Source organism: Pagrus pagrus (genome assembly GCF_965226575.1).
Source record: "Pagrus pagrus genome assembly, chromosome: 19".
Classification (NCBI taxonomy): Eukaryota; Metazoa; Chordata; class Actinopteri; order Spariformes; family Sparidae; genus Pagrus; species Pagrus pagrus.
In genome coordinates, this window is record NC_140203.1 from 8051231 (window position 1) to 8073146 (window position 21916).

At 38.6% G+C, this 21916-nt stretch overlaps 1 protein-coding gene and 1 long non-coding RNA gene across 2 annotated transcripts in view; one reads left to right on the forward strand and one right to left on the reverse strand.

The window, feature by feature from the left end:
- The window catches only part of LOC311249052, a 30945-nt gene that overhangs the window by 1983 nt on the left and 7046 nt on the right, over positions 1-21916 (reverse strand). The window lies entirely within an intron of this gene.
- lman1 (lectin, mannose-binding, 1) lies at positions 6646-21443 on the forward strand. Its single transcript, XM_084383462.1, has 13 exons — positions 6646-6902; positions 8559-8713; positions 10041-10148; positions 11521-11582; positions 11933-12032; positions 12416-12539; positions 14089-14147; positions 14315-14447; positions 14644-14831; positions 15151-15230; positions 20468-20630; positions 20716-20840; positions 20929-21443. Exons 1-13 carry the CDS (start codon positions 6683-6685, stop codon positions 20963-20965), a joined length of 1554 nt encoding a protein of 517 aa, XP_084239588.1. The 5' UTR covers positions 6646-6682; the 3' UTR covers positions 20966-21443.

Sequence of the window (21916 nt, forward strand, 5' to 3'; positions counted from 1 at the left end):
CCACAAAAAGATGCAACGCTGAATGGGAACCAGCCCCCGTCCAGAGAAAATGTTTAATAGCAAATGAATGAGTGAGTTACTGTGCTGCCATGAAAGGCCTTAATGAGGTAATTTTATTAGCAGCGGCTGCCTAGAACTGTTGGAGGAAACAAACAGAGAGCGGCAGCATAGAGAAAATTAGTGTTACCCAATTCATTAATTAATGCATTAGTGTGGGCAGCAAATTAACTGCCCCAAAAATCCCCCATTCAGCGAAGATTATGATGAAAAAAATACATTGTTGCCCCCCGACGTAATTACAAGACAGTGCAAATTCAATTCTAATGAGGCGAAAGGCACCCCCTTAACATGCATCCCCTCCAAAAGGGCTCGCTCTTGTCGGAGCCTAAGTTTAAGGAAGTATTGAGAGTGAAGGAGACAATAATGAGAGATCGGCCTTGTCCTGAGTGCTTCATGTGCTGCACACAGGTAGAGGAGGATTGAATGGCTCCCTTTCTGGGACTCCTGGGGGGCCTGTCTTCCCAGCACAACAACACTTGGCCCTGAGAAAAAGGGTCCGCTGAGGAGCCTGCAGAGTGAATGGACCTGTGCTGCAGTGGGTCACGCTGAATGGTCAATTATTACAAACTATGTTGTGCCGGCCCGGGCTGCACACATGTACACAAACACGAGCGTGCACACACACCTATACGCACACAAAGCAACGCACGTAGACGAGCCCTCACCCTTCCACCTCTCCCTCTCATTGAGTTATCTTTACTCAGGCTTTGTCTCCTCTAATTGGAGCTGATGAGGGACTAATTGGTAGCTTTTTTACAACACCCAGTACTTAAGCAATGGCAAGCCGAGGGAGGCAGCATGAGCGGAGTTAATGAGAGGCTTTGCACAAATAAAAGCTTTAAAATGGGCCTGTTTCACAGAATGGGGAGAAAAGGAAAGTTGAGAATATCTTTTGTGTGCTCCACATCTTTCACTTATGTGCAGGTATCTGAAAAGAAGAGGGAGTGGTTAGAGGGCACACAGTGGCTGCCGAAACGTTGAGCACTTGTGCGCATAAAGGGATCTGTTCTGTATTGTTTGGGGCCCATCGTTTAGTGTGTCTGTTAATAATGAGAGAGGGCCGCTCTTCAAATGAATGTGGCAAAGTCCTCAGTGGACAATAAGTGCCCTCTCTTACCCCCGGACCACACTGGACTGTGTTGAAGCAATCTGGAATAAAGGTTTAGTCCTTCTGCATTGTCGAGGGCGAGTATGTGGCCCTATGTGAGCAGAATTGAGCCAACAAATAATACAGCAGCAGAGCCACACAGCTCTGATGTGGAGCCACGATTAAATCTTTGTAGATTGTTGTTTGAAATCAGATGATAACTGGGGGCTCGTGTAGCTCCTGTCGGGTGCTAAATGCTGGAAAGTTTAAACTTTTTAAACTAATTTAAAGGTTAAAATCACGCTCCTCTCCCGGCTCTCTGGGGCTAGTTTGGGATTTGCATCTCGGTGGCAAATTTAAATGATAAATTCACCCAAAAATCGGGTGAGGTTTTCGTAATCCGCAAAAAAATTATGGAGCTTCACAACAACACGGTGCTGCAGCATTCTCCTGAAGAACTGAAGTAGATTGAGACTTGTTTTAAAACTTTAAAACAACAACAAAAAAAACATAAAATGGATCCAGTGTAATCCAAGTCTCCAGAAACCCTGTAATCCCAATTTGATTTCAAACGATGTTATTTACACTCTCGATGTGCGGTCGAGCTTGTGCACCCACTTCAGACTTAGCAGCTACAATTAAGATTTCGGCTTTTGAAAAGGTGTAAAAAAAAATTTAAAAAAATTGGGGCTCTCAGGACTACCAGAGACTTGGATTACAACAGATAAACTTTTCTTTTGTTTTTGTTTTTTTTTTACATTTTAAAACAAGTCCCCATCTACAACTACAGTTGTTCGGGAGAATGCTGCAACGCTGTTTTATGTGTTTGTGAAGCTCCAGAAACATTTTGTGGACTTTGAAACTTCACCTGACTGTATGTCAGTGATAGGATATTGACAGAATTTTTATTTTGGGAAGAATTTATCCTTTAAACATTTGTTCAGTTTGTCCAACCAACAATCCAAAACCCACACAATTAACTTTGTAAAGTTTGGGGGTTCATGCTGGGAAAATATAAGAAAAAGAACAGCTCGATACAAGCCTCCAGAAAGCCTGAGAAAAGACGTTATTTACACCCTTGACACACCGTCAAGCTCATGCACCCACTTCAGATGGGGAAAACTCTTTTAGCTTAGCAGCAACAGTGAAGAAAAGGTTTAAATAACGTATTTTCAAATCAATTTGGGATCTCAGGCTTTCTGGAGCCTTGCACCGTGCCATTTTTTCCCCTTATTTTTATCCAGCATGAAACTCCAAAACTTTTAAAAGTTTGAGCCCCTCAATTGTGAGAATTTGCTGCTTTTAACTGTTTCCAGACACTTGGATTACGGCAGACCAGCTGCAGCCGTTCTATGTGGGGTTTTTTTTGTTTTTTTTGGTTCCCATCTACTTCAGTTGTTTAGAAGAATGCAGCAACACTGTTTTGCTGTGAAGCTCCAGAAATGCTGTGTGGACTATGAAACTTCACCTGACTGTCCACGCTCTTGAGGGTGACTAGATAATGACTGAATTCTAATTTTGGGATGAACTTATCCTTTAAGAGCACAGCGGGTTGAACCACAGGACATTTCCTTAGCATGCCGTCATCTCAGCAGACATTTGGTTCATGTGATAATGGGCTGCTTTGTGCTTTTCAGGTATGAATAAACACCATGAGGCATCAGGCTTCATTTAACTACCGTGGTGTCACAGCAGGAGGTGACGAGCCACTCTCCCTTTCCCCCTAATGCGACATGGGTAATACAAACATCTCCAGAGGCCCCATGCACAACACAACTGTTCTTTGTTTTATGTGATTAGGCCAGTTTAGGATCTACAAATCAACCAAGTGATGGACAGAGCAAGATGGGTTGAAGTCGAAAATGTTAAGATGTGAGGTTCATTGTGGTCAAAACTTTGAAAAAGATAAAATATTTAACTAAATCAAACTGCGTTGAGTTTTGATCAAAGGTAGGCCGAATACATCCGAGCCGCATTTCAAACAAAGTTTAATTTAAACGTCAATGCGTCAGCCTCACTTCCAGATACGTTTCCTACAGCATCGTATAATTCACTGGCCAAATATTTGTGCTGACTCATGTGATAGGCTATTCACAGTCTCAGTGACCCATTAACATCCTACAGGTTCCCATTGTACGGCCCTAAATGGATCCATTAGCATTGCTTTTGTTATTTAAATCCTACATTTCCTGACAAAGAGTGTGGTTTAACTCTCTAATGAGGACTTCCTCGGACAAAAGGGCCGAGGCCTCTATTTTCTCTCTGCTCTCTAAATCCACTGCTAACCAGTGAGATTTCACAAGTTTAAATGTTAGCAGCTGCTGTCACTTATACTTTAATGTACTTCACTTTGAATTTCTAGTGTTTTTTCTGATGTTATCGATGATTTTAAAACTCTATTATCCTACATACTCTGTAGCTCCTTGCTCATACACCATCCTGATTTTTTTCCCCATAGAGGTCATTAAGAGTGATCTTTTTCTAATATTGTATTTTTCAGAGTGATGGAGATAGAGATGAGTCTGTATGTTCACTGTTTGCCCTGAGAAAAAACTTCATGAAGCAGTTTGACAAGAAGCATTCCTATCATATATAAGATTTTATTACTGTGCTTGACCGGAAACCTCTTCACCTCTAAGAGGGAACATATTTTGCCACAGTGACTCCGTCTTTATTGATGCAGAATCTCCTGTAAAGTCTGGGACGAGAAAACATAATCATTCATTCATCTAAATGTTCATTTTCAGTCATGAACAGCAACCAATGTGTGATGGCAAAGACACGACGTGAGAAAACATGACTGTCTTCTGCTCCTCCATCCTGTGAGTCTTGTCCATCATCTGGTCCCAAAACGAAATAAAAAAATCATTCCTCCACTGCACACCAGGATAAAATAATATGCAATAGCAACCACAATTCCACTTTACACAACTATAACATACATTCCCATTTCCATGAGATAATGAGATACACAAAATATATCAGATAATCTGTCTTTATCATAATGGTGGGTCTGTATTATGATCAAAATATTTATTTATAGATGAAGAAGGTATACAACTCTTCAGGATATCATGGATATATATCACAGTACAGAGTATCAGATACTTATTAAACTGGCAAAACACAAAGTACAGAGTACATAAATATCATCATAAAAAAACAAATTTGTGGAACAAAAGTAGAAAAAATATGCGAGGAATTATTTTTTAAAATTATAATTAAGTATATTCATGCCGTCATTGCCTTTAATTAGCAATTACTTAGTGTGAAATATGATCAAAAATACCGCAAACTCCACATTTTTTCCCAGGAAAGGTCAGACGCAGCAAGATAGATCATAGTTTCTAGTTGTGTATGTGTTGTATCCAGTGATGGACTGTATTTCCATTTTTCCGCTGACTCATACTCACACTCCACTACATTGTGGAGGCAAACATTGTAGTTTGACTCCACTACATTTATTTGACAACTTTAGTTACTTGTAGCTTTGCGGATTACATGCTGCATCAGAGCCAAAGTAGTGAATTTATATGTTAGTCACAACTAGTGAAAAGCAAAACCAACACAAAAAGACCATTTATGTTCGTATGTGTTGCATGACTTCAAAGTTACTACAGCATCAAACCTTATCACTGCAAACCCATGCAGATGAGTCTTGACCAGTCGCTGATGACTTGCCAGAATAGTCAAAATCCCGAGATTAGTGTCACCACAATAGCCTGTTTTGTTCTGGGGTTCGTTCCTGAACCCGTAATCACTGGCCCTCACAGTAAGCGATGCTGCACCTCCAGAAGCAATAGGAAGGAGCTGGTGAGAGTAAACAGAAAGCAAGTGGCACATAATTGTGTCATCTCCAGTCTCCCGCTGAGGCTTTCTGACTGCAGTGAAAGCTTAACGGCTGTGTCAGCTAACATTTCACTGACCACATGCAGGCTTACAAGCCGGGCCAGAACAACACAGGTAACACAGCAGCTGAGAGAACAACAACATGTGGAGTCTGACATACCTGATATGTTGCTGCTTGTTACATTATAAGTCTCTGATTGCTAATTCAGCTAATTTGTAGCTCATATAATGTTTTCCATAGATATTCTGGGTCCAATCTGTGCAGGATGTCATAGACAATAACATTATTCACATATACATCGAACGTTTCATTTGCCCCACTGAAACAATGTAAGAAACTGGAGAAGTTCTGAAGAACTTGAGGTTGTGAATGCTGGCTGTTGAATAGCTGACACTAAATGCACATGGCTGGCTGTAAAAACTTTGAATAATGCCAAAAATGTGCCACTGTGTGTTTTAAACTGCACTCATTGATACATTTGTCTCATTATCATTATACCCTGAAAATAATATATATGTTAGCATTTGCATTAGTATCAACAGTAACACACTATTAGTATTACACTAGCATCTGTATTTATATTAGCATTAGTATTAACTAATACTAATCCTGATGCTAATACCAATGCTAATGCTAAGACTAATGCTCATGCTAATAGTGGCACAAATAGGCCTACTAAAACTACCGCTCATGCTAATACTAATGGCCAAGCAATAGAAATGTAATGTAGTATGTACGAAAAGTGGCATACAGCTATAAATATACACTAAATTAGTGAGGGATATTGGGATATGCATGTGCATGTATATGAAATAAAAGTCAAATGAAATGTGTATGTTCAAAATAAAAATTCAGATACGTCATAGAATAAACAATCGAGTGAAACACTAAAAGACCCCAATGTCCCTTAATAATTTTGAGTAGTGGATTTATTAGCATAAAAAATGTCATGAAATAGAGACAAAGTCCATTCTTCATATACTAGTTAAACATGATGTTGTTTAACATGTTTCATCTGAATAACAGTCCAAAAACCAGATATGGTTGCAGTGATATATCATTTTCGTGGTATAATGTTAATGCTTATATGAAAACTAATAGCGTAATAACACTAATCGTGATGGTTATACTAATGCTAATGCTAATACTAATGCAGATGCTAATATAATACTACTACAGTATGCTAATACTAGGACGAATGCTAATACTAATAGCCAAGCGATACTAATGGATGTATAATGATAAAAGTTGCTCTGTGAATTACATTCATATGTATGAAAAGTGGCATACAGCTATACATAAAAGGGATATTGGGATATATAATTGCATGTATGTGCAATAAAAGTCAAATGAAATGTGGTGCATTATTGTTGGAGATCAAAAATATTCACAAAACTTAAAATAACAATTCAGATATGTCACAGAATAAACAATGGAGTGAAACACACAGTACTGTATGTAGTATATACAGGTCTGTATGTAGTGTGTGTTTGTTTTATTTAATGGCTTGACAACGTGACTCATGTGCAGACAGCCTCTCCTGTCAACCTCAGCTGTAAGACAAAAAAAAACAAAAGAGACAGAAACAGGTCCAAAAATTCGTCCAATGAGAAAACGCCCTGTTGGCCCTACAGGCATCCGTCATGCGCGTGGACCGAGCGCTACGTCAGCAGTGATACCGAAACATGGCGGTGTCCATAGCACGGCGCCCGGCTGCCAACGCTCGTCTGTTGATATTAACTTTTCTCGCGGCGTTAATATTTCACTGCAGTGTCGCCGATATCTCCGCCGGTGCCTCGGCGTCCGAAGAAGCTCCTCACCGCCGCTTCGAGTACAAATACAGCTTCAAAGGACCGCATTTGTCTCAAACCGACGGCAGTATCCCGTTTTGGATCCACACTGGAAGTAAGTTTGTGTCCAGCTGTCAACATCACAGAGCTGCTGCTGGTCTGCGGCTTTTAACTTAACAACTCGTGTCTGTCGGGATGAGATATCCGTTCATGTTTTCGTAACTGACACATGTAACTGACGGCGTTTCCGCTCAGGAAATCGGGACAGCGGTTTGGCTTCGTCCATTCAAAACTCCGCTTGAAAATTCACACATTTAAGCAGCCTAGCTTGTACGTTGGAGATACACTCATACGTGTCCCCCAGACTTCTGTGCAGACGCATTGAACTTTCCTCTTGCAAACACGGGCCTTTGGATTCTTGCATCACACACTGATTTGACCAATTGCTGACATGAGCGTTCAATTTGAGCACCGTGAGATTACAGTCAAAATCAGGTCTGATCTGTGGCTGTAACCACAGATAACTCTCACTAGTGGTTAATCATTCAGTGCAGAAATTGGAAAGGTTGATCACATTTTTTCCTAGACTCAGAGATGACACCTTATAGTATCTTTTGGGGATTATTTTAATGTCTTTTGTGAGAAAGAGTACTGTATAGTAGTGACAGGAAACTTGGCAGGGAGAAGTTGTGACAACATGATCGGTGTCTTAACATTCAGGCCACCTAGATGCCCAAGTTGTATGAAAACTGATTGAGTTAAACACAACAAGACAAATAAGAAAGCAGCAAATCCTCACAAGCAAGAAAATTAAGATGCTGTTTTGGGTTTTCTACTTGGAAAAAATGACTTTAACAAATAAGATCATTGACTTACTGATTGCATTAATCCATGCATATCACAGCAAGGTTGGAAAAAGGTGCAATTTCTAAGATATTGTCTGATTTTTAGTTTAAAACTTAATCAACTGATGTCAGAATGTGTAAAAACTGCAGAGGTTAGCATGCTAACCAGCTAGCTCCATCTCCTCCTGTTTCCTAACCCCACTTTGTACTGCAAGAGGTTACCATCTGACAGCCACTTCGCTCCACGGCTAACTGAGCTAACTTGCTAACCGTAACTAGTCACTACAGGAAAGAGTATAGTGAGCAGCAGGTAGCGGTTATGCTGCCCTCTATAGTTTTGGAGCTACCTTTTAAATTCTGGCCATTTCTTACAAATGACACCGTCTTAACAAATAAGATTGTTGACTTATTGATTACCATAATCAATGCATTCCACAGCCAGGATGGACTTGGTCGACAGTGCAGGGTTTTTCTGATTAAGCAACTGTTGTTTAGTCTATAAGATGTCTGTGCAATTGCTTGTTTGTCTCTCCAGCACTCGTAACCCCAGTTATTCAAGTCACGGTGACATGGAAGGAGGAAAAACATCACTAACACTGAGTAAACTTAAGCTGAACAAACAAATCTGACTAAATAATCAGCAGTGCCTGAATCAGGTGCTGAGGCAGTTAAAAGATTACAGAGAAGGCACACCCTGATAATGCTGGTTTATAATGACAATACTACTAGTTGGCTGGCATGAGCTCGTTCACCTCGACATTAGTGGGAAAAGAAGGAACCACACAGAAAACGTTTGTCACCGAAGACTTTTTTTGTGTGTGTAAATTTTCTTATAAATCAAATAACACAATTTGTTGTAGAGAACATTGAACATAACATGTTACTTAAACCCTGCGCACTCCCTCCATCTCTCCTGTCCTTCCTAGATGCTATTCCCAGTGCAGACCAGGTGCGCATCACGCCGTCCCTCAGGAGTCAGAGGGGCACCGTGTGGACGAAAAACAGAGTCAACTTTGATCACTGGGAGGCCGAGGTGACCTTCAGAGTGTCTGGAAGAGGCAGAATGGGAGCAGACGGTTTGGTAAGGAGGGCTGAAACTTCTGTGTCGGTTTACGAGGCAGTCGGGGAACGTTTTATTTTACACAACTCATAAAAGCCAGTGTTTCCTTGCCATTGTCGCCAAGTGGTACTTATTAATTCACTTCTGATAACAGTTATTGTTAAAGAGGCAATAAATGAATGAACTAACATTATCATAACATTATTGTTATTAACAGAATGTGAAGAGACAGCAGTGCTGACGTTCGTTAAAGACGGCTATGTACCGTGTTGCAGACATTAGCATGCTAACCAGCTAACCTCAGCCCGTGCTGTTTCTTAATACCACTAGAGGTGATAGTCTGATTGTGATGTCCCCTGTTGTTGCAGCTTGGAAACAAAATTAAGTTCACCAAAACAATCTTGGTTTGTCTTCCAAAATGATTAAAATAACCCTTAATTCACACAGTTGGATGTGAAAATATTCCATGCCTCTTCTGTCCCCTCCTGCCATGTCCTCTCGTCCCTGGAGTCATAGTCCTGGTCAGAGCTCCTGTAAATCACCTCCATACTGTATCCCCTGTCTTCAACATCACCGTCTGGTGTCCAGCCATCAAGCTGGACATATTTAGTATAGTGCCCTGCCCAGAAGCACACTACCGACTATCTACTCCTCTGTGCATCTTCAGTAGGGCTGGTTATCTGTAGCATCAAGTGTCTTGAAGTTTAAGTTGGTATTAAATGCTTGATCACAGTCTTGCTCCTTTGCTTTCATTAAATATTTCTAAATCTAAATCTTAAAGGTCCAGTTCCTGATAGATGATTGTTTAGACTCATTCCCAACGATCTGGGAAACCCAAAGATCAATATTTGACAATCTGGAAATCAAATTAATTAAACAAACTCTGTCTACAATAGTTAAATAAGTTATACTGTATGAGGCTGTGCATGTGTTCAGACTTGAAACTGAAGGAAAGGTGCACATCCGGTTTAAGGAGGTGTGTCGTGGCCGCAGGGTTGAATGACAAACATTTTTTTCTCCTGACAACTGGTGTGAACTACATAAATATTCAGAGTATATCTACTATCATACATGATAAATAAAGCAGCAAATCCTTTATATTTAAGAAGCTGAACCCAGCAATTGTTTGACATGTTTGCTTGAAAATGACTGAAATGATAAATCAAACAGAATAGTTGGCAATAATCTTTCATACCTGTAATATTTACTCTCACATTCCCTGTTTCGCTGGTGACCTGAGTTAACTCATTCATTAGGAGACAACATAATGGCTACTGCCTTTGATTTTTTTATTTCTAAAGGGCACAAAAACACACTAATATTTGTTTCAAATTTCCTTATTCAACAGGCCATGTGGTTCACCACTGAACAAGGCCTCGACGGTCCAGTTTATGGTGCCGCTGACCAGTGGAACGGAATTGGGGTCTTCTTTGACTCTTTTGACAACGATGGAAAGGTAAGTGTGAACTTAACATTCGTAAGAATTGTCAAGCCCTACTCTAACTTTTATTGATTGTATATTTTCAAGAGTGTTCCTGAATGTGTGGCCTGGGGAGTTTTGGTTTTGAAAGTGAGCTGGTTGTAGAGACTCAAAACTGAAGTTGATTTGGTCTTTGTTTCTTTCTCTTCTTGCACAAACGCCCTGATTGGACCTGGTATTAATGTCCATTAAAGTACACAGCTCTGAGTCCGTCAGTTCAAACCTGGCACCAACATGCGTCTTGAGTGACCACTTTTGATCAGATCTCACTTCCCTGCTCGATATTTCCATAAACACGAACGTATATGATGTTTTTTACACAAAGAAAGTAAGATTTTAATGTATAATATATGGTGAATTTACAAGAAGGCCCACATTATTACAAAGTTTTCATAGACAGCAGTTCACAAAGTTTGTAAAGTTACTTCTAATTCAATAACTTACAAAATTGAGGGATTTTTTTTTTTAAGGGAGTCTGGGAACTTTCTCCACAGGTGACAAAGAAGTTGCCTATATTGGTTACTGTTTACTGTATTTGTAAAATTTGACATGTTTACTGTCAATAAAAGCTTGTCTTCTTTAAATACATTTTGAAATCAGTGTGTTCAAACAGCTGAAAATGTTGGCAGGTAAAATGCACCTTAGACGTTGAAAAAGACAAACTGACATTTTTTACAAGGAAAAAATTAACTTTATGTTGCATTTAATGCCGAATTCACAAGAAGGCACAAATGATTGAGAATTTGCAGAAGCCACTTTGCAAAGTTTTTAAAGTTTCTCCTCACTCAACACTGCTCACTCAAAATTGCACAATTTGTGAAGGGAGTCTGGTCATATTGCGGTTACTAGTTTAATGGTTGGATCGGTTGAAACAGAAAGCGCGTTCACAGATATCTGCTGCGGACATTGGCAGGTTAAGAGAGCCTAAACATGTAATTTACACTACAGCGAAACCACACAGAGGTTCACACTTTTGCTGAGAGCCGTCCACTTGTGATCAACCAGGAGGAATTGTTAATATCAGGTCTGAACAGAGCCAGAGATCTTTAGCTTCAGCGGTAGCAAATATCAAAACTAAGTAGCTTCTGTTTGTTTGCTATGAACGGGTTTGCTCTTAGAGAAATGGTGTTATAATGGTGATATTTTTGTAAATCTCAAATATTTGTTTTGGTTCATTTTGAGGGTAAAAAAAGCAAAAATCATGAAAAACAAGATTTATATTTATATGTGCTCAGGTATAGGATTGATATTTTCAAATAAGATTACCTTAAAGCAAAGCCACCTCTGGTCCTCAGATGAAAAAAAAGGATTAATGCTCTTTCCTTGTTTTTTTTTATCTTCCTTCCAGAAAAATAACCCCGCTATACTCGTCGTTGGAAACAATGGCAAGCTTGTTTATGACCACCAAAAGTAAGTAAACGTTTTCTTCTGCTTTTTGCTATGACGTCGTCACCAACTCAAATTTTAACAACTTAAAGAAGATTAGGAAATATGATTATATTTGCTTGGAAAGTAAATAATCCTCTATCTTTCCTAATCTCCCCCGGGCCAGTGAAAGCTTTAAATCACTTTTTCAGTGCCATTCCAGTTTGTCTTAGAGTTCACACTGTTTACTGTGCCACTAAACAAGTGTTGACAAAAACATGCATGTTATTCACTTATTTAATAAACGTTCATCATACTGTATTGTATCTATGTGGAGCGGAGTGCTGTGTATAGATGACTGAATTTGTTACATCTTGTCTGTTGTTTTGATCCAGTGACGGCAGCACACAGGCCCTCGGCACATGTTTACGAGACTTCCGCAACAAACCGTATCCTGTCCGAGCCAAAATAACGTACTACAAGCAGACACTGACGGTAGGAGACACAGTAACTCAATGGACAAAAAGGCAAATACAACTGGCACTTTTCAGCTAATGGTGTTGCTCTTATTACTTAATTATATCACATAAACGTTTGCTGATCAGCTAAGTCAGTGCTATGACAATATTTCAAATTAGATACATGTAGCATTATCCGATTAAGACGTGTAGGAAATGCTGATATTGTTTGGGCTTTAGGTAGGGCTGTTACCAACGAGTATTTTCATCGTCGACTCTCAGTTTTTTTAATAATTGATTAGTTGTTCGTTCTACAAAATGTCAGAAAACACTGAAGAATGTTGATCAGAGTTTCCCAAAGTCCAAGATGACGTTCTCGAATGTCGAATCTCGAATTCACTGTTCTTTCTTCGTCCTCAGGTGATGATCAACAATGGTTTCACTCCAGACAGGGATGACTACGAGTTCTGCACAAAGGTGGACAACATGATCATTCCCACCGAGGGCTTCTTTGGCATTTCAGCCGCCACTGGTGGTTTAGCAGGTATAATTCTGTTCTCTGTGTAAAAAAAAGCCTTAAAGGTGCACTACGTAGTTTTGGGGAGATTTTAATGGGAAGAGAAAGATCTTCATCGACTGTATTTCTTATGCGTAAACAAACTAAATAAAGAAACTCCCTTCCTTTTCATGACTGAATAAACAAACTGACTTTAAAGGACGACAGTTTCGTACCGTTTTACTTTGTTTATATGTGGCGGGCCCTGCCACCTTTCTAGCCTCAAACAGTGTTCTGGTTCACAGCTTGTTTATTTACTTATGGAAGTTGTAATTATTTCTGAGTTTGTATTATTACCTCATTATTGTTGTAAATTTTAAAATTCTGAGTCTGAATTTTCTTCTCCAAAACTACACAGTGCTCCTTTAAAAGCTCTAATGCCATGTGTTTCTCTGTAGTCCTCCAACTACAACTAGCGAGTCGCTTTTGAGTCATTGAGAAATCAGACTTGCCGTGTAGGCTGAGCTGAAATAGAAAATTCTTCAGCTTAAATTGTCGGTTGTGAAGGTATAATCAACTCAACTTGTGGTTATTCCATTGTGCTCCAAGTCAAAAGGAAAATACATAGAAAAAGGCAATTTTTCCATTTTCCTTCTTTGTGATCGAGGAGGAATTTCCGTATGATTGTCTGGTAATTACTGATTGTGATTTCTAGGAATGTTTCCAGGAGTGTTGTGAAAACATCGTTATTATCCACTTATTACACTTCTGTTACCACCTTAACATCAACCCCATTTTTACTCACGAAAAATAGTGTACATTGCTAGTACTGCACATATATTGTTTTTTTGAGAAAAACCCTGATAAAACCTGATTATTATAAGACGACCAGTCTCTTGTTAGCCCATTACAACTTTGTAATTAATGAGATTTTCTGCCTGATTGAGATGTTCCTCCTAGTATTACATATTGTGCTTTTCACCAAGTTATTACTTTGCAGTTATGATGGTATTTACACAGTTCAACTTAAGTTTATTTTGTGTCTTGTGAATATTTTTGATCCCCAAACATAATGCGGCACATTTCATTTGACTTTTATTGCATATTCACGCACACCGTATCCCGACATCCCTCACAAATTTTGAGTGGTTTATAATGTTGCTCCCATACAGAACGAGCACAAATTGACATAATCTGTAAAATATAATTAATACATTCAAAAAACATTTTAATATATGGAAGGAGCGCAGATATATTTGACAACACTTGCTAATCATTTTGGGTAAACTTTAAAGTATTAAAATTGTATTAGTTTAAATATATTTCACATATATTACCACGTAACAGATACTTTTGAAAAAATATGTGGTTATATTTTTCCAATATATGAAAAACTGCAAAAACTGGCATATTTGTAACTATATAGACCTTAATTAAATTTTATTTATTAGTTTTTAAACTGTGTCAACTCAGTGTCATTTGTAATAAAAATGAAAATATTGACATGACAGTTTAAATTACACATCTACCATTGCTACCATCTTTTAAATATGTTTATGTCGTAATTTTCTAACTCAGAATTTCTCTCCTCCATCAGATGACCACGACGTTCTGTCCTTCTTGTTATTCAGACTCACAGAGCCGGGCCAGCAACCGGTACGCACATTTTCTCAGCGCTCCTAATACTTCTCCACAATCCTGTGTGCGCCGTTCACTTCTCTGTAGCTGTGTGTGTCTCATGCATGTGCACAACATAGCCTTAAGCACAGCACTCTATTCAGTTCACAGAGGGTTTCTTTTTTTTTTTGTCTTTCCCATTGAAGCCCCCACCTGAATCTGAGATTCCTAAAGAAGAGAAGGACAAGTACCAGGAGGAATTTCAGAACTTCCAGCAAGAGCTCGACAAAAAGAAAGAGGAGTTTCAGAAGGAGCACCCAGACGTCCAAGGAGAGCCAAGTTAGTTTAATGAGACCCAAAACAATCATGCAAAATACATTGGGAGGGAAAATAATCATAAACGTTAACGTTGTTTTTATTTTTACTGTTTATAAAGTCTCTTCAATTTTATCTTAACAAACAGAGTTAAACTGTTTGGAAAGTATAAATCATAATATACTCAAGAGACATTGGATGTGTTTGTATCTGTTTTCAGTTGAGGACATGTATGAGAGCGTGAACGACCGGGAGATCCGTCAGGTGTTTGAGGGTCAGAACCGGATCCACCTGGAGATCAAACAGCTGCACCGGCAGCTCGCTATGATCCTGGACGAGCAGCGTCGATACGTTTCTGTCATCACCGACGAGGTCGCCAAGAAGGGGACGAATGCCGAGTCAGGACAGGTGAGCGCATCACTATAAAGAGGTGGACGCATAGCAGATCATCATGAGTACATATCTGAAAAAAGTTGGTTGTTTTAAGACATTTTAAAGTGAAATGTTGCATAAAACATCCTTAAAAATGTATTCTGATCATCAGTGAGCGCTGCCAACCTGCCGAAACACTGCTTTCACTTCCGTGTCATTTCTGTGAGCTGCTAATGAAGTTCGCTGTTTTTATGACAGGCTATGAAAACTACTAAATCTTTTTTATGACGGCTTTATCAGCCATCAGCGCTGCAGTGTTTAACCTTCAGACCATTATGTTGTATTTCTTTTTCAGCTGGACACTGCAGGTCAACAACAGCTGGGCTCCGTCTTAACCTCCCAGCAGGAGGTCCTCAAAAATCTGAACGACCTGAGGTAAGTAACAACAGTGTCATTGTTGTCCACGTTCGGTCGCTCCTTTAAAAACTAGCTGTTGTTTTTGCAACAAACATACAGAGAGGTCCGTGATACGCCAGAAAAACAAGGGAAATCCTGGTTCTTAAATCCCTCAAATCATATTTAATCTCTGGATTCAGTGGCTGCAACATCACAGGTGTCTGCCAGCCTCATAATCCAGCTGCAGCAACAGTCACATGCACACACGCATTCAAAGCCTCAGGAGTAAATGAGATCATCATCACACAGCCTTCATCTTAGCTTAAAGCCATTTTACTCATTTGTTGTCTCGGCTGGTGAGAATATTAAAAGATTGATAACACTTAAATTAAATTAAAATGAAGTAGTTGCTTATGCATATATATATGTACAATACTGGCTTTTTATCAGTCATTATAAAGACTTAAGAGTTATTTAGGCACTATTAAAATATACAGTTTTGTTACATACTGTATAAATGTTGTCAATACATAACTACTCTGAGTATTTAAAAGTTTAATACTCATTTTCTGCATTATTGATACACAGGTACCAGCTGCTCTTTCTCGCTTTCTCTTCTCTACAACAGCAAATTGACACACAAACACATCACGGTTTTTCGCCAAAAAGACTGGGAATTATTTAAAAATGATCTTTTTTTTTTTTTTTTACCTATATGAACAAAGTATTTAAAATAAAGAAGTAGCAAACTCCTCTCAGGAATAACTCAGTACTGAGTTTGTGTGCGTAACGACCACATGTGTGACTGTGAGGTTTACAGTAACACAACAGTGGTGAAAGCAGCAGTGCAGTGTTGTACAGGTTAGGCCGTATAAGGCTGAGTAAATGCTTCAACTCCTCATGGGCTCACTTAAGGTGGACTGACCTTTAAGGTGGACCAGCTTGTCTTATTTGGGTGACAAACCCCTCAACTGGCAGCCCACCTCCCACACCCCAATCTAAATAATAAAAGCAACACTTGTTTAAATGAAAAGTGAAACATTTGATATTTACTACAGTTATATCATTTTTTTTCCTCATGGTATACAAACTGGTATCAACTATACATATTTTTCAAGGTATTGCATCAAAGTTAGAAATTCCTCTATCGCGACAGCACTATGCTGTATGAATCTAACATATTAAGATACATAAGTGGGAGAGTGACTATTGTTGTGGTGCTGGCACCTTATAAAACCCAATACTGAACAAAACATAATCAAGATCATAATTCATGTACAACTGCTTCTTTACTTCAGATCAATAAACAGCAATTAGGAGATTATTGGGGGGAAACTCTTAGTTAATGACCTAGTGGTTGTAGAATAAAGAATAAGTCCTTTATAATGATTATTAAATACCCAAAATGCTACTAATATGCACGCTAATGACCAGCATTTTGCATTTGTCAAAGCTGTTGTATAAACACGTGTTCTCAAACAGTTTCTCAGCAGCTTTAAGGTTTTGTGTGAAACAGTGCCTGAGTGAGAGTTTGTAGAACATATATCTCCATGAATAACAACTCTGTCATATCTGAGACACGGAGCATGATAGGTACAGTAACATCCAGTTGTAATCTTCTTCTTTTTCTTCTGTAATTTGAAAAATAGTCTCCTTACCGCTCGCAGATTTTAAGATAATACAGCTTAAGAGATTTCATGATGGTGTGCCTTCCACGGCAAAGACTCAAACGACTGTTTGATTTTGGTACTTACAGTAAGTAAGCCTGATTAGGTGTACAGAATGTAATTTTTTGATGTTTGGAGCTTGTATTTGCTCAATAACATATTTGTGCTTTTGTACCGCTCTTCTAAGGTGCTTGTGGGCTTAGTCATTGTGAGCACGCAATGGATTAAAAAAAAAAAGTCTTCTTCAGAAGCCGCTCTTTTAGATTTGTGAGGGGATTTAAATGTTTTTCTCAATTTCAACAGTAATTAAGTTATGAATTATCAAACAAGTCTGCTTATTTATAACTTGTCAACCTTTATGATTCGCACATGTTGAGAAAATTAAAACCTTTACTCGTACCTTTTTTTAAAAATCAACTGTAACTGAGTCGATTTATTTATTTATTTATTCATTCATTCAGTAGTGGCACATTTGTCCCGTCGCTGCAGTTTGATTGTGTCTTAATTTGGACACACCATCTGCATTAAGAATTAATCAGAATCACAAGATATTAAAGATGTTATTTTATGTAACATTAATCTCTTAGCCTCATGTATCATAAAAGAACCAAGCTGTTTATATGGCCTAAATCCAACCGGACATTCATGCTCAAATGACTTTGCATACATGATTTCCTTTATTATATGTGCTGACCCAGACTCTCACTTACATGCTGTTGTATACACGAATGATAATGTATAGATGGCAGGGAAAGACGGGAGTATCTGTGAATTATCTGAGTGGATATTTCACGATAAGGTGGTGCGCAGGAGTAAGCTGATTGACACATTAAATAAGTGCAATAAAAAAAAAAAGGCTGCAGCTGCTCCCTCTAATGTGCTAATGTGCGCGACTGATCTGTATTACTTTGTAGATTAAGCTCTCAGTTTATCCTGACCCATCTTCCACACGCAGAGTTTATGATAGGACTTCATCTCAGACTCTCTAAATATCCCAAGGAGGGCTTTCTGCTCATAAATGGGTCACTTGTAGCAGATGTAAGATTAGATGTAGGCTTTAATAAATGCTCACTTACTTTCTCAAGGGAGATTTTTATTTTTTTTTCTCCCCCGTCTCTGTGAAACAAATTAGATTTTGTTTTGATGTCATCCCTGTCCATCCCGTCAGACGTCAGCCATGTGGCACCAGGCAAGAAAAGGCCACATTTTAGCACCATTTTGTCCTTATCAGATTAGTAGTCTTTAAATACATCTGTCATACACAGGCGGAGAAAAAAAGACGCTTTACCTCCAATTGATTTCTCGTCACAATCCTCCCTCTCAGGGCCTTCCTGCTTACGCTGCTGGAATTCCTTTCATTTGTGGAGTCACTTTTTTCTTTCTAATCGTCTTAGATGTGTTTAAGGCGATAAGGGAAACTTATTGCTTCCTCCCTGCGAGTAATCAACTTTAAGAAATTGCATTTTGTTGAGAAATATGATCCAGGCTTAGACATCTTCATTCTCTTCTGAGAATGGTATAAACTGTATTTTCTTCTTGAAATTCAAAGTAAAGATACAGATTTAGAGATTTCAAATTTTATTACTGGTGAGCCTTTACAGAAATGGTTTTGGATTGTATATATTGATGTTTTCCTTTTGGGGGAAAGATGTACATAAAACCTTTCAACTTTTCTGTACAACAGAGTTGCTTTACTAAGCTACTGTTCCATAGTAAAGGTTTAAGATGCCTAATGCAGTGACTTGTTCCTTGTTTAGTTTATTCAGTCAGATGTCACACTGAAGTTGCACTTCTTAAATTACAGACAATGTTTAAAATACATTTTATTGGAGCTTGCAAACAAAAAGACGTAAATGTTTGGGTGGGATGCACTTGAAAATAATGTTCCCTACAAAAGTGAGGCCCTGCAGAAGTAGTTTTGGGAACTACTAGGCTACAACATCATATCATTATTACATTTTTTAAACTCTCAAATATCAAAATTGGTGTTGGTGTTAATAATATTATCAGTTAGGCTGCATATTTATTTAGATCTATATTAGTTTCTTTAATAGCAGTTGCTAGTCTTCCTCATTTCACAGTCAAACACACATAGATGCATCTTTATTCATTCCCACGTATCACACCGCCTCTGTACTGTACTTGGCCTTGTATTGCTGTGTTTTCTATTCTCATTAAAGTCAAGGATAAGTTCACATTTTTTCCAAGTCTGTCTTAAAACAATACCCACATGCCCATATGCACTAAGAAATAATTGAGTTAAGTTTACTGAAAAACTAAAATTCAATCATTATGTACGTCACCCCCATGTTGAAAGAAAGGTGGCTAAAGTTGAATTAGATGGAGACTTGTTCTAAAACATAAAAAAAAAAAAAAAAAGGGTCCATACAACTCATCTGGCGTAAGTCAAGTCTCCAAAAGCTCCAAGATCCCAAACTGATTTGAAAAGACATTATTTATAACATCCTTTTTAAAGCTCATATCTTCACTGTAGCTGCTAAGCTAAAAGCGTTAGTGCACACCCCGCCTGAAGTGGGTGCAGTGAAGTGGTGAAAATACCATCTTTTGAAATTAATTTGGGACCTCAGGGCTCCGAAGACTCGGATGCTGATGATGGAGCCATTTTATGTTTTTTTTTTTTTCTGTTGTGTTTTTTAAATTTTAAAACGTCTCCCATCTACTTCAGTTGTTTCAATGCTGCTTTGATGTGAAGCTCCAGAAATGTTTTGCTGACTACAAAACTTCTCGCGACTCTCCATCAGCATAGGGATGAGTAGATTATGACTGGAATTTCCTTTTTGGGTGAATTTATCCTTTAATGTATCTACCAAAGCTGATGTCTTTTTTAGTACTCACCGTTCAATTCAGCAGGGGACAACCTGCAAAGATGAAATTTTGCACAAAAAAACACCGGTAACTTTGAAAGACTCGAGTCTAATTCAGACAAAACGAGGACAATTTCCCCAGCTAACACTTAAAACGCTCCTAACCGACCAGCACTGGTGAGAAAAAGGCAATTTTTAAGACCGCAACCACTCTGAGCAGGTGTTTTTCCAACCTAATGATTCACACCCGGAGGAACTGTGAATTTCTGTTGAGTGGACTGTCTCATTTCTGAGACACAAACAGTTATTTTATTTTCTCCCCCTTTCTCAAAAATAAAGCCTCTTTATTTGGTCTTTAGCATCATGGCTGGACTTCCTCTGTGGTCTGTTTCTTAACCTCCGGTACTTGTAATCTGTTGTAAGAACATGTTTTTATAAGGGATTAATTTAGCAATCATGACCTCTTTTATCAGATGGTAATTTTCTGTTTTTCAAACTTTGAGAATATGTAGCCTCTAGTGAATACAGGGATTAAAAGATTAATTTTGGACAATTTGTACGACTGTACATAAACGATACCACACAGCATATTTACTGCACATCATGTGTCCCAACATGAATTCACTGAACGCATGTGTCAAATTGGGAAAAGCAAAAACATTTTGACTATATTGCTGAGATGTTTATTTGGCATTAAGAGATTGTTGCACTTGAGATTATTTGTTTCAGTCCTTTGGGGAACCAGTCGCGATATTAAAGCTTTTCCGCCACTTTTTCTTTGCAGAAACTCCTTTTACGAGTCCCTGAAACAGATCGGCTCGGTACAACAGCAGGGTAACACAGGCGGTATGGGAACGTACGAGACCATTCAGCACTTCAACGACATCAAGGAGCACCTGCACACGGTCAAGAGAGACGTGGAACACCTGGTCCAACGCAATGCTCAGGTATGGATCAGAGTGTGCAGCAGTTTATAAAACAGATGAGGATTCAGGTGACTGAACGCTCACTTCTGTATGTTTTCATGCACAGAATCCTGCTGAGAAGGCTGTGAAGTGCCCTGAGATGCCTCCCATGCCTTCCTGCTTATCCACGGTCCACTTTGCAATCTTCGTCGTCATCCAGTCGGTCCTGTTCTTCTGCTACGTCATGTACAAGTAAGACGTCACAGTTTTATTTAATCCACACGTGTGCTTGTGCATTTAAACATGATGCTGATGCTTTCTCTCCTCTTTTCCTTCATAGGAGTCAACAAGAAGCGGCAGCTAAGAAGTTCTTTTGATGAAATTAATTTCTCAAATGAAAGTCTGTAAATGAGGGAATGTCCATTTTGATAATTTTTGATTTAATTTTTTTCAGATTGTAAGTTATTGTACTTGAAAAATTTGGTTTTGTTGAAGTTTGTTTTAATCGATTGCAGATATTTTTAATTTGATTGGTAAATCGTTGTGTATGAATGCTAATGCGAGATGTATCGTATTCCTTACAGTGTTTTTGGTTGGTCAGATCTTCAGATTTTGTTTTCAAAAGTTGAAATCTGCCACAGTCCCATTCCATGAAGCTGAAACTGAACTGGACAACAACAAAAAAAAACAAAGCCTGTGTTTTGAAATGTGCAATTTTGTATAAAAAATGCTGAACTCTTGGTGATGAGAACTCAGAGCAGATGTCTGCCTCCGTTTATCTGTTTTAATTGAGTCAAACATGTCAGAATCTGACAGATCCTCCACCTCAACAATTTACATAAACAGAAAACACAAGTTACTGGTGTCTGCGTATTTTATCAGATGAGATTAACTCCATACAAGATGCATTTTTTCATCTATTTGTTCAATGAACTTACTCTGCAAACATAATTGACTGTATCAAAGTGGTGACACTGTTATGAAGAGTTATGTATCATCTGCATAAATGTAGTAGGAGATGTTATAATATTCGATAATCTGGACAAGGGGGCCCGTGAATAGACCCTTGAGGAACTTTTGTCACTTTTGTTCACTCAGATTCATGATTTTCCATTGACACATAGTTCCCATTAGGGATTTCAGTTACCTGTTCATCTGTTAACCACCAAGACTATTTTTGACTGGATACCAGAGGAGTCCGAGGTCAAAAGTGGTAGAGCGAGGGATTCATTGAGTTAGTTCTGCAACATTGAGTACATTATGACATTGAGAGCTACTGTACTGTGACTAAAAATATGGAAAAGCACTTTGAGAAGGAGGATTGAGCT